At 41.7% G+C, this 12,876-nt stretch overlaps 1 protein-coding gene across 3 annotated transcripts; it reads left to right on the top strand.

Annotated features, from left to right (window-relative positions):
* Positions 1 to 2,891: 2,891 nt before the first annotated feature.
* On the top strand, positions 2,892 to 12,584 carry LOC112435918 (uncharacterized). 3 transcript variants are annotated; one of them, XM_024804983.2, is made up of 9 exons: positions 2,892 to 3,127; positions 3,879 to 4,533; positions 4,645 to 4,705; positions 4,807 to 4,887; positions 4,971 to 5,463; positions 5,695 to 5,921; positions 6,033 to 6,089; positions 6,200 to 6,328; positions 6,412 to 6,573. In XM_024804983.2, exons 1-2 carry the CDS (start codon positions 3,052 to 3,054, stop codon positions 4,487 to 4,489), a joined length of 687 nt encoding a protein of 228 aa, XP_024660751.1. In that variant the 5' UTR covers positions 2,892 to 3,051; the 3' UTR covers positions 4,490 to 4,533; positions 4,645 to 4,705; positions 4,807 to 4,887; positions 4,971 to 5,463; positions 5,695 to 5,921; positions 6,033 to 6,089; positions 6,200 to 6,328; positions 6,412 to 6,573. The 3 variants fall into 3 exon arrangements, 1 of the variants encoding a protein (XP_024660751.1); XR_013101635.1 differs by lacking the exons at positions 2,892 to 3,127; positions 3,879 to 4,533; positions 4,645 to 4,705; positions 4,807 to 4,887; positions 4,971 to 5,463 and adding exons at positions 5,467 to 5,584; positions 8,946 to 9,746; positions 9,868 to 9,967; positions 12,566 to 12,584 and having other exon boundaries at positions 6,412 to 6,582; XR_013101634.1 differs by lacking the exons at positions 2,892 to 3,127; positions 3,879 to 4,533; positions 4,645 to 4,705; positions 4,807 to 4,887; positions 4,971 to 5,463 and adding exons at positions 8,946 to 9,746; positions 9,868 to 9,967; positions 12,566 to 12,584 and having other exon boundaries at positions 5,595 to 5,921; positions 6,412 to 6,582.
* Positions 12,585 to 12,876: the final 292 nt, after the last annotated feature.

The raw sequence follows: 12,876 nt of genomic DNA, 5'->3' as shown, positions 1-12,876 counted from the left end.
CATTTTTCTGTCCTTTTCATGTCTCTGATGTGTTCAATGGCTTCATGTGGAGAGTTTGTGTTGGTAGTGAATCAATCTGAAAATATGAGTAATACTCGCACCAGCAGTGCCAGAGTATTCATAAAGTGGTGTTAGAGTTACAAAATATTTCCTCAAATCTTTCCTCTCACACAGTGGCCTCACCATCTTTCCCTCTTCCCTTCAGGACAGTCCTCTGCTCCTGTTGAAGAGTTTACCAATGGGCTGCTATTCAAACATTTTACAGTTTGGGGTCTCGTTGTGAACACATCTTCCCGTGAGTTGTATTCATGTGATCTCAGTGACTTAAAGTGATATCACTGTAAAACACCATGTTGCCTTTGGATGATTCTGCAAAACTCCAGGTTATGTTTGATTTACTTGCTAAAACAGATTACTGAAAGCATACTTGTATACCTGCCAAAGAGTTGAGCTTTTGCTTGTGTAGGTGAAAAAACTCTCCTCTCTTGCTGTTTGTCTTTACTGATGGAGAGGTGGGGAGCACCAAAGAAGTGATTGAGAATTCAGGTTCTCTGCGTACCAAACCTGTGTGTCTTAAAAACAGCTGTTGTATTGCAGGTGTTTCTCTTTTGGGATTGGGGAAGGGGCCAGCTCTGCTCTCATCAATGGGATGGCCAAGGAGGAGGTCACGCTCAGTTCATCACAGGGACTGACAGGATGCAACCAAAAGTAAGACAATGAGTCATAACAATTATCATGAAAAGGCAAGATGATATTAGTATTTGAACAGAAGACATAAATTCCAAAAACATAAATGTATATTTTTTCAGGGTTTTTCATTATTTTTCAGGTGATGCAGTCGCTGCAGTTTGCTCTGCAGCTGACTGTGGTCGACATCTCAGTCATATTGGATTTACCAAAGGAAGTGTCTGTCACTGTCCTCTCTCCACTAATCACAACACTTTTCCAGGGTCAGAGGTCACTGATTTATGCCCAGCTCACCAGGACAGGTAGGAGCAGCCTCTCATGTTGTTGGCAAACTAGATCAATCTGCTGGAACATCTGATTTTAGGACAATCACTTGCTTTTCCAAAGGACACTGACAACCAGACGTTAGATGCCACAGCCCTGGCCCACGGTATCCCCCCACCCCCCCCCCCCCCCATGCATGCGGTGGGCCTTCTGTAGAAAGAGAGCAGCTTAATGAAGGTGACAAGGTGAAAATAGGGTGATTGATGTGCCGGTGCTGTGAGGGCATGTATAACACCAACTCCCCAAGTGTTGAATATAAGGAGGCTTTGAAGAATCTACAATAATTGTGTGTTGTTTGTACATGAATCACAATGTGTTACTTCAGAGGAGTGATGTTTTCAGGGTTTTTTTTTCTGCGCTGCAGAAAATTGAAAAACTACTGTGAACTTGGTGGATCTGTCCAGATCTTTGACTGGAAACTATTTCTATGAATGAGTGGTTCAAAAATGTGTAAGTGAAAAGCTGCCATATTTCAGGTCCCAAAGTCAAACGAACACTGAGGGATCACTGAGAGCTAAAAACGGTCTAACTTCTTTCATCTTTAATAAAATGATCAGCGTTGCTGTTTTACCGGGTTTAACAATTAAGTTTAACATCCAGGCATCCATGAAAACAGAGTTTATTCAATTTAACTGAGTTAGAGGTTTGCAGTAAGTTAGCTCGCTAGTTTCCATCTAAACATGATCATCATAAGCAGTGTTACCAATTCATACACTGGTTTATCATCTAGACTTTTTGTCTCATGCAGCACCATGATCAGGTCCAGGTTTTATTTCATCTTTGATTTTTCAGCTGCTGTGCCTGAGCAGCCTCCCAGAGACCCTTTGTTGCAGTTAGTCTTCCTCCAGAAACCATCTGGCTGCTTGATCCAGCTCTGGCTGCTGCACCGGGAAAGAGCAGTGAGGAGGTGGATTGATAAATGAAATTCATAACAAAAATTCATAATGGACTTTTTCCATTTAGGAATAATAAAAATCAGCTTTCTTTTTAATTGCTATTAACTGACAGTCAGATAACCAGCTTTTAAAAACATTCATAAACACTTTGCAATCAACAAAATTTACACAGAGGTTATAGATGAAATAAAAAGTATCACGTGTTTTCGTGTTTATAACTCTGTTATTGTACATATTCTGTGTTATACATCATAATCATTCCAGTCTCTCTCTTTTTTTTTTTACTGTTTTAATCTTTATAAAACTCTTATTTATTTATTTATTTTTATGATTTCTGCTGCCCTATTGGTCTGGTCTCTCTTGAAAATCTGAAAACGTGATATTCATAATAAAAGGATTTAAAAGTTTACTGCCAAAAATTATTAAACTTCATAACAGAAATGTGCTAACTGGGTTGAAATAGATTGAAACTGTTATGAGATTGCTTCAGGGAGCAGACATGACACCGTCTTTTAGGTTTCGCCATCACTTTGTATTATGCGCACAACACCACCCTCCTCTGGCTTCCACGTGAACTGCACCTTAAACATCAACTGTTTACAAATGTCATGACACAAACAAACGTTTCAATACCGTAAATCACTTTTTGGACTGCGATCACTTTTTGGCACAATATCGGCTCTGATAACATTTAAAGCGCATTGAAAAACTATTCTTTAATGCTAAAAATCCATTATCAATTGTAATTATTTATTTATTAATTTAAATTTCAGATATCGATCTTCATTTTTGTAAACTGGTGAATTAATGATTTTTTTAAAGAATTAAAACGACAAAGTTTGGCAACATATTTTTTATAAAGGATGAATAAAACAGTAAAATAAAATGAGAAATATATATATTTTTGAAAAAGCTATGATAATTAGACGAACTTTATTTTAAATAAATAAAATTGATTTTCGGTGGCACTGGGAGTCATGGTGATGATGACGTGTTTGAGTGCAGGTATAAAAGCAGGAGGCAAAATTGGAATTCGGGTTTCACGTTTGAGCGCAAACAGGAGCTTTTTCCCACTAGTGCTGTGAAAACTCGGATTTTTCAAACTACAGCCAACGTTTGAAAATCTTCAAGAAGGATTTGCAAAATGACTTCTACAAACTTCAGTCGCGAGATGCACCTGTTCTCCCTTTTTATTGACGAGGTGTTAGATCAACGCTATGGTGAGTACAGCAGGCTAATATGTCAGAGTGCTAGCAAACAAATACAACTTAGATTTTTGTCTTTTATTGTTTGGAAGTAGGACTTCATGAGTGTTAACGTTTAGGATGAGATGTTTCATACTTGAGTAACATCAATTTTAACATGTGCCAGTACACTATAAAGATGGCGCCATGTTTTTTTTTAAATCGCTGGAAAAAAAAACAATTGAATGCACGCGCCCTGGAAACGACGTAAGGCATTGGAGGACGCTGACGTCAGCGCGCGGCCGTTTTTGCATGTAGAGGGTTTGAGTTGACATGTTTGGGCTGCTGGCGCTGAGTTATACGTGAAAGTTTCATAGATTGTGAATTTTATAAAGCTGGAGAATGGAGTTTTAAAAGTTCACAGAGTCGCTGGATGAGTTTGAGATTGAAACAGTGTGTGCCTGCAATAAGGAGGTGGGAGGTTTCTCACCTAAATGTAGCTGCTTTATTCTCAAAATATCGATGCTCAACTAATATGAAGATATTACTCCTTAATGTGAATGCGTATTAAAACCTCAGTGAAAGTCCATGCAGCCTTACACTGCATGAAAACTTTTACCAAAAAAGGTGAAGGCTTTCATAAACAATGAGTTCTGCTGGGAGCTTCTTACTGTTTGTGTGTGGAAGAGCTTATGATGATGTAAAGCCATGTCTGGACAATTTAAATTCAGGCTTTAGTTTGTGTGATCACATGATTAACGTACACGCATGCTTTGCTTTCTCGTAGCTGAGCTGGTGAGTCCAATCACTGCTCCTCAGATGGTCGTCATTAACTTGAGGAACCGTGAACTGAGCAGCAGCCAACTGGACTCCATGTCCCACCTGGTCCTCACTCTTTACCATAACCTGGTGACGGGGTCCAAGGACTTTCCTTACATACCTTTTAAAGGATTGTTCCATCGGGACCAGGTGACGACACCATTTGTCCATGTGAGGCAGAGCCAGAGAGAGAACACCACTCCTTCTCCTCCTACGGACTCACCAGCTGGCATGATGCTGCCGCCTGCGGGCTCCAGCTCTCATCCACGCTTCCTGACTCCAGTTCTTCCAGAGAAAGCGGATCTTGCTGTGCTGAAGGCAGATCGGAGGAACCGTGTCGGCACCTTGACTGTCGACGGCCTCCTCGTCACCAGAGTCATCTCCACTGTTTACCGAACAGAGGACACTGAGATGACGAACCGCTGGAGAATAACAGACTACAGCGCGGACGGCAGAGTTCTCACTTCGGTGCTCTGCCGTTTTCTAAATATGTCGGCAAAGCGTGCTAAGAGGAAGGCTCCGGAGGAAGAGAGCAGCATCCGGAGCCCGAGTCCAGCAAGGAAGCGCTTGAGATTATAATATACAGTGAAGCATGTCGAACGTCAGCAAGCCTGAACAAAGTGGTAAGTAGTAAATAGTGCTTAAGGTTGTTTCTAAAATAATGTCCTAAAATATTTGAAAATCGTCGAGGTTTTAACTTTTATTCTTTCTTTTCTGCCTCTTGTTTCTAAAAGTCAGGAAAAAGAGTCACGCTGCGAAGAAACTCCACACAGAAGATTTTCCCTCAGTAAAATGGTAAATATATTCATCTTGTTATGACGTTTGCTCACAATAACCAGGAGTGTTCCTGTGTTTCTGAAGTGATTTACTCTCATTTGGTGTTATTTCATCCAAAGACAACTGAGGGTCTTCAGAGCAGCGTGAACGGCCGTCACCTGAGAGCAAGACAGTCCTGGCGCCTTTGTGGTTCCCTCCAGGTACTCCAGCTTCATCCCACAGTCCAGAGAGATGCAGTTAGGTTGAATGTGAGTGTGAATAGTTGTCTGTTTCTCTGTGTTAGACTGACCTGTCCAGGTTGTACTCCTGCCTCTGGCCCCATAACAGCTGGGATGGCTCCAATCTTGAATTGGATAAGCTGAAGAAATGGATGGAAGGATGATCCAAAGAGAAACATCAAAGGCCCTCTCACAAAAAAAAGATAAGAACTCATTTTACACATTTAAAGTACAAAGTACACATATATTTACCATTTTACTGAGGGAACATCTTCTGTGTGGAGTTTCTTCTCATCTTGGCTCTTTTTCCTGACATTTAGAAACAAGAGGCAGAAAAGAAAGAATAAAAGTTAAAACCTCAACGATTTTTTAATGTTTGGGATATTTTAGAAACAACCGTAAACACTATTTACTACTTACCACTTTGTTCATTCTTGCTGACGTTCACTCTCCTCATCTTCTCTCTAAAGGAAGATGCAAACGCTCTCATTGTGAAAGATAAGTATACATCCATCTAACCTGCGACTCTGTCACAACTCTGATCAGCAATTCTTTCAGGTTTGTCTGTTTTGATGATGCTATTAATTGTTATTATCCTTTATCCAGGTAACTTTCAGAGAGGAGCGGAGGGAGGAGCGAAGCCAGCGTGCTCTGTAAACTCTCATTAAAAAAAAGATAAGTACATATTGATTTTATGTTATTATGACAGCTCCTCCTCAGTGAACACTTCCTCTAGTTGCTGAAATCATTTACTAATTTTTTTCTTCCCATTTGTCTTTTGTTTTTCAGAGAAAACAGAGAGGAGACAAGGTGACATTAAGACCTAAGACAGGACGGATTGAACCCTTTCTCGTAAAAAGATAAGTATTCACTCTGCTTTTAATCAGAATATTGATAAATATCTAAAATTCTGCTCACCTGGTTGATAAAGTTACTAAAACGATTCCCTCTTTACTGTCATTTGTCCTTTAGAGAGAAGATGAGGAGAGTGAACGTCAGCAAGAATGAACAAAGTGGTAAGTAGTAAATAGTGTTTACGTTTGTTTCTAAAATATCCCAAACATTAAAAAATCGTTGAGGTTTTAACTTTTATTCTTTCTTTTCTGCCTCTTGTTTCTAAATGTCAGGAAAAAGAGCCAAGATGAGAAGAAACTCCACACAGAAGATGTTCCCTCAGTAAAATGGTAAATATATTCATCTTGTTATGACGTTTGCTCACAATAACCAGGAGTGTTCCCGTTGTTCTGAAGTGATTCACTCTCATTTGGTGTTATTTGGTGTTTGTCTTTGAAAGGAGAAGAGCAGCAACGACACTGGGAGACAAACAACAGGATGATCCAAAGACAACTGAGGGTCTTCAGAGCAGCGTGAACGGCCGTCACCTGAGAGAAAACAGTCCTGGCGCCTTTGTGGTTCCCTCCAGGTACTCCAGCTTCATCCCACAGTCCAGAGAGATGCAGTTAGGTTGAATGTGAGTGTGAATAGTTGTCTGTTTCTCTGTGTTAGACTGACCTGTCCAGGTTGTACTCCTGCCTCTGGCCCCATAACAGCTGGGATGGCTCCAATCTTGAATTGGATAAGCTGAAGAAATGGATGGAAGGATGATCCAAAGAGAAACATCAAAGGCCCTCTCACCAGATTTCATTTATTAAATTTGTCTTTACTGAACGATTTCTGGTGTGTATTTGCATTGATACTCAGACAACAGCTCCTCTTTCTGTTTGTGCTGGAAGATTCAGGCAAACACATATTACATATATAGATTGTTATGATATGACTCAGTTTCACATTTAGTGCTATATGAGAATGATAAGGTCCAGTTTAATAGTATTGCTAGTGTCTAATGAAATGAACACGTGATTTTCTTTTTTTTCTTTTCTTGCCTGTCCCGTTTGGCTCTTTTGCCATCAGAATTATTGTCTAAAGGCAAAGAAAGATGCCCAACGGATTTACTTTACCAAATTGACCATCCCAGCCTTGCCGTAATGGTCCATTTGATTCACCTTTTATTGTTTATTTTATTTTCACTTGCTGAATACGGGACAGACTTGACTGGGGGAAAGAAGGGGAGAAAGAAAGAGAAACAGCTGAGAAGAGGGACAGGGGAGAAGGGCAAAAAACAAAACCCAACAGAATGGGCAGAAAAAAAAAATGCATCTATCGATCACCTGGATCACCTGTTGAGAAAGAAAAAAGAAAACAAGCAGAAGAGAACAAGAGTAATAGAATAAACAACATCACAATGATATATGGGAATATGACAGTAAATACTAAATATTAAACATTATTGTGCAGCACGTAAGATCAACAGAACACAGTGTGCTTTGAGGTAGGAGCCAAAAAGGGTGTAGTTTGTGGGTGTGATCACCCGTGTGTACACCTGTGAGCATGGACGCGCTTGTTTTTTTAAAAAGTTCCTTCATGTAATGATCTGCTAGAGCAGGGCTGCCCAATCCCAGTCCTCGAGAGCTACTATCCTGCAGCTTTTAGATGCATCCCTACTCCAACACAGCTGAATCAAATGAATGGCTTGTTATCAGGCCTTTGCCAAACACGATGGCATGCTGAAGAGGTAATCAAACCATTTGATTCAGCTGTGTTGGAGTAGGGATGCATCTAAAAGCTGCAGGATAGTAGCTCTCGAGGACTGGGATTGGGCAGCCCTGTGCTAGAGGGTGTGGGGGGGGGGGCCACAGCCCCGTCCTCCAGGGCATGAAGCAGGTATGGAGGAGATCAAAACTCCAGACATCCAGAGGCCCCCAGAACACAAGAGACCAAGGAAGACCAACAGAGGGGCAGCTGCGCCACTGTACCAGAAAGAGCTGAGGAGAGTCCCAGATGAGGGCTCACTCAGCAGCCGCGGAGCAGGAGCCAGGGGGAGTTGCAGTGACGCGCCCGTGAGCTCCACTGGCAGCCAGCTGTGCCTGAGTGACCGAGCTCCAGGCCGAGAGGCCGGGGGCACCCCACCTCCGAAGTGGCCTGAGCGAGCCCCAGGATCCAGGCCCCGATAAGCGGCCGCCAAGGAGTGAGCCGGTGTGTACCTGGACGCCCATCCCCAGACACAAAGAACCACCAACGCACCGATGTCTGAGGGAGTGCGCCATTGGCAGGGGAAGTGGTGGTGGGGGGAGATAGGCCTCCAAACCTTGGAGGGCCTGAGATGTCCCCAGAGAGGTGGCGTCTGATACCCAACCTGACATATAGACACAGACATACAGGCACACACAGACACAAACATCCATTCCCACCCTCATGCTCTCATATGCACTTACTCCACACTCAACCAACGTGGAGACAGACATAAAGAGACGCTGTACACACGATCACACTCCCCAAGCGTACCCTACGAACCGGGTCTAGGTACCCTTGCCCCTGAAGGGGGGAACTGCACCCAGACCCAGGTGGTGTTACCCTTTTCCCTGCGGTGGGGAGAGGCAGACCGCCCCGACTCCGCAGCAGCAGGGAGGCCCCACACTCCAGACCGCAGTCGGACGGCCAACTCCTCCTCCTAGCCCCCCCCCCCGCTCCAGCGGGCCGCAGAGAACGGGGGTGAGAGAAGACTCCAAACCTCCCTCCACCCGCTCATTGTAGTGTTGATGCATGTGTGTTCTAAGGTGCATTTAAAACCCAGGAGGGCTTGGAGCTACCTGCCAGAGAGCAGCAGGTAAGCGCATAGTCCCTCCTGCTAGCCCTCAATGTCTACGCTTACGGCCACACCACCCTGAACACGCCCGATCTCGTCTGATCTCGGAACACGTGATTTTCAGATCCAGCAAAGTGAATATTTTTCACTGTGGATAAATTGCATGGAAACGTTTAATGAGTCATCAGCTGTTTCACTACAAAGATGATGTGATTAATGTGTTTGATGTGGAGCTCTTATGTAATGATTACATTTTTAAGATGTAATTTTCAAGTGAAAAACATAATATTTATCTGTTGCATAGTTTACAGTGCGGTGTTTTATGCACTGAGTTATCATGTAGAGTTCTGTTTGTCATCTAGCACCATAATCGGGTTTTGTTTTTATTGCATCTTAGATTTTCCAGCTGCTGTTCCTGAGCAGCCACCCAGAGACCCTTTGCTGCAGTTAGTCTCCCTGCAGGAGGCGTCTGGCTGCTGGCTGCTTGATCCAGCTCTGGCTGCTGCACTGGGACAGACCAACGAGGAGGTGGAAAAGTCAAAGCCTGAAAAGATGCACTGCTGTCAATTTAAATATTAACACAAAATGATGATGTGAGATAAAACAGATTTGATTCTATAATTTGAACAAAAACACATGATATAATTAAAAACACACCATAAAACATATAAAATGAAGTCAAACTAAACGTAGGCCTGCCTCACAGCCTGAGAATAAACATCTGCATATCAGAAGCAAAAACACTGGTGGTAATCACACTCCTAACCTCCCACTGAGCTGCACCAGCGTCTGATATTATCCAGAAACCACACGGCAGCAGAAATTATTTTCCTCATCAGTTGTTGTAAAAACATGTCAGCACATTATTTTAGAGCATTTATGATATCACAGTTTGGGATTTCATCAGGAAGAGCATCCAGTGTAATAATCTGCCAAATCAAATATGCAGAGCTGCCCACCTTGGTGACCCCGTGTGACAAAGAAGTACACAAACATATGTAATATTACTGGTTGTAGAAAGTAAAATGTGTGTTCTGTCTGTTTTATTTGATTGATTTTGATTTGGGGAATTAGACCAGCAGTGAAGTGTGGGCCATCATTGTGGCTCTGATCTGGCTTCATGGTTTCAAGATGGATGCAAAGGACGAGTGGGAGCTTCTGGCTATGAAGGCTGCCTCGTGGCTCTGTGCTCACAATGGTACTAGCAATGATTGTAACAGATAAAATAACAGCTTTAAAAAACTGTTTCATTCTACAGCTTTCCTCCCACAATCATTATTTTAATATCTGTTTTGTGTTTTTATCACCGTGTGTGTCAGAGTGTGTGGATGCTGGAAATGTCCTGCTGGGTTGCAGCGTGAAGAAAGAAGCTCTGGGTTTTTCTTAAAGTAGCTTCATCTTCAGAGTGAACAGAAGCAGGTCTGCTTACTCCACACTGCCTTTGATACAGAGCTGTTTTATATCATTGTTGTGTTTTCTACGGCACAAAAGTTAGGCGCACACAAATTTTATAATAATTTATATAATATTATGTGTTTTTCTGGATACACTGTGCTTTTTCAGCATTCAAAGATTGATGACACCGTGTCAGAGCACTGGCTATGAATTTCAGAAGGATCAGGCCTTAACTTAACAGAAAAGTTAGCAATAGTAATTTTCTTATTACAGCTACATCCACTTCTGTCGTGCCTAGGCTGCTCACTAGGGCTGGGTATCATCACTGATTTCTATAATCCCTTCGATTCCAGTTCTCAAAGTCCCAATTCGATTCAACTTAGCCTCAGACAGTCAGAAATATTATAATTCTGATCATTTATCAGTACTGACTTCATCAGAATTGTGAACATCACAGCAGATGCCTTTGTGTGAAAGTAACTGAGAATAAAACACAGAAAAACATGAAGGAGATTTTCCTGGTCTGGCTTTTTATAGCGGATAACCTTAAAAATATTCTACAATTTTCTGCATATAAAGTTTAAATTTCTTCAGTATTGAACAACAAAAAAAATAGGCTTTCTTGTCCGAGGTCATTTAAGTGAAAAAAAGAAAAAGAAAAGAAAAAGACAGCAGTGCTGTAAACAACGGTAGACTGGTGGGTAATAAGCGAATGAATAATACAGAAAACAGAGATTGGAGACGGGAAACTGTTCTTGAAGTACAGAGAGAGATAGAGAGAGAGCTAGCTGTGCATGAAGTGTGATTTTAATAGTCGTGGAAGCAAAACAGCAAAATTCATGATGACATTGATCAAATGTGAAGCGCAGTTTGCTGCTTCTTTTGCTGCTGGCTCGATGAATTTTGGTTGAAAGAGACAAAACCTGCAGCTCAGAATCAGCGCAAAAAGATGTAATCACAGACCGGACGCATCAGAATCGCTGAGCTCCGACAGCGTGTCCGTCTAAGGCCGTCGGGTGAGAAAGCCGAGAAAGACAAAGCTGATTCTGATGCGTCGGGTCCGCTCTGTGTTTACGTCTTTGTGTGGAATCCGTGTACCTGCTCTCATTTGCTGTTTGGTTGTTGTTGAAATGGTTTTGTGAGCTTTAATCTGAGAATCTGGCGTTTCTGGCAAAACACAGTTATATTTAAAAGTCATTCAGGATTTAATGAATTGATATCGCTTTATTCAAGCTACTCACCTCCCATTTCCACCTGCACTTTCATCTGGACCATGGCGAATCAGAGAGGTCCCGCCCCTTACTATCTCTGATTGGTTTAGTCCACGATAGGGGCAAAATGTGTGTCTGTTGTTGATGTCACCTGTTCGTTTTTGAGGAGAGAGACAAACGACTGCAGAGTCTCATTCAGATGCGTCAAAACAGGATTTAATTAGAAAACATATGGGGGGAAGTCGAGCACGATCACCCAAACAGCATCGAACTTCCTTACAACAGTTAAGATGGATCATTTTATACATATGATGACCAACAATATACGTCACCCCAGATAAAAACAACATCGGCCATATTCTAAAACAGAACAGTTCCTCTCTCAGTTCCTCCAGATACATCTATTTATTCTACTTGTTAGACTTAAACAACACTTGCAAACAGTTTACCCAGACAGGCTATGTCTGTGTGTTAATTTAAGTGCATGACCTCCCTCTACCTCATTCAAGCTACTCACCTCCCACTTCCACCTGCACCTTCATCTGGACCACGGCGAATCAGAGAGGTCCCGCCCCTTACTATCTCTGATTGGTTTAGTCCACGATAGGGGCAAAATGTGTGTCTGTTGTTGACCACAGGGAAGGTTGCAGTTTTTTGTTTTTTTTTTGCTACCCGAACAGTTGGTCGCACAGGTGCAACCAAATATTTCTTTTTAGTCGCACCACTGAAAAATTTGGTCGTATTTGCGACCAAATTGGTCGCACTCTAGAGCCCTGCTTGAACGTCTTAAGACAGCACATAGTCTTCATTCATGTTCGCTTATTCATGACTGTAGTTAGAGTTACATCTGAATTTTCAAAAACTGCCTGTTTTGTAGTGATTGAAATAATAATTAGCATAAAAAGTTATGAAATCTATGTTTGGTTTTTTATTTCTTTGTTGTAACAATTTTGGAAATAAATTGTATATTGGCGTAAAAGTATCAATATATTTGAGGTTTGAGCAGCAAAGTTGAGTACCAGGGTTTTGCTCCTGAATAACTTCCTAAGTCTTCTCTGCCAATGCCAAATAGCTTTCTGGGTGCTGCGCTGCACTGTCAGAGCACACCTCCTTATCTAAGGTTTTCTGTGTTTCTTATTCTCTTTAAAAGTTCTGCTGAGGGCCTCCTATACTCGAAGTCTAAGAGCCAACTCTGTTCTTTGGCTCGACTTTCTTCCATAATCTTTTCACTTTTGTGAGAAATAAAACACAATTTAAGAACAGATTGTCATAAAAAGAAATGACATCAATAACTACACCAAGGACATTCAAAACAAATTTTAAACTTGGCTTAAAGACCATAAGTCTGATCTGAAAATGTCGACCAACTTCAACATTTAGATTGTGACACTAACTTGTCTCTCTTCCACAGTGTGTTTCTTTTGTCCTGCTCCCCTCTCCCTTAACCAGTTGTGGCAAATGGCTGCCCCTTTCTGAGCCTTGATCTCCCAGAGGTTTCTTCCTGTTAAAAGGGAGTTTTTATTTCCCACTGTTGCCAGGTACTTGCTCAAAGAGGATCATTCAATTGTTGTTGTTTTTTTTCTGTATTACTTAGTGTATTTACCTTACAATATAAAGCACCTTGAGGTGACTGTTGTGTTGATTTGGCGCTATATAATTAAAACTGAATTACATCTCTAAAGAAATGTTACATGCATGTTTTGTTGCCTTTTTAAAGTGATG

Source organism: Maylandia zebra, linkage group LG14 (assembly GCF_041146795.1).
Source record: "Maylandia zebra isolate NMK-2024a linkage group LG14, Mzebra_GT3a, whole genome shotgun sequence".
Lineage (NCBI taxonomy): Eukaryota > Metazoa > Chordata > Actinopteri > Cichliformes > Cichlidae > Maylandia > Maylandia zebra.
This window is presented reverse-complemented; position numbering and strand designations above follow the sequence as displayed.

Bases quoted from the DNA above. Each gene is read 5' to 3' on its own strand.
- LOC112435918 (XM_024804983.2), top strand. From the start codon at position 3,052: ATGACTTCTACAAACTTCAGTCGCGAGATGCACCTGTTCTCCCTTTTT. The intron at 3,128-3,878 runs GTGAGTACAGCA...GCTTTCTCGTAG, and splicing joins GGTGTTAGATCAACGCTATG to CTGAGCTGGTGAGTCCAATC.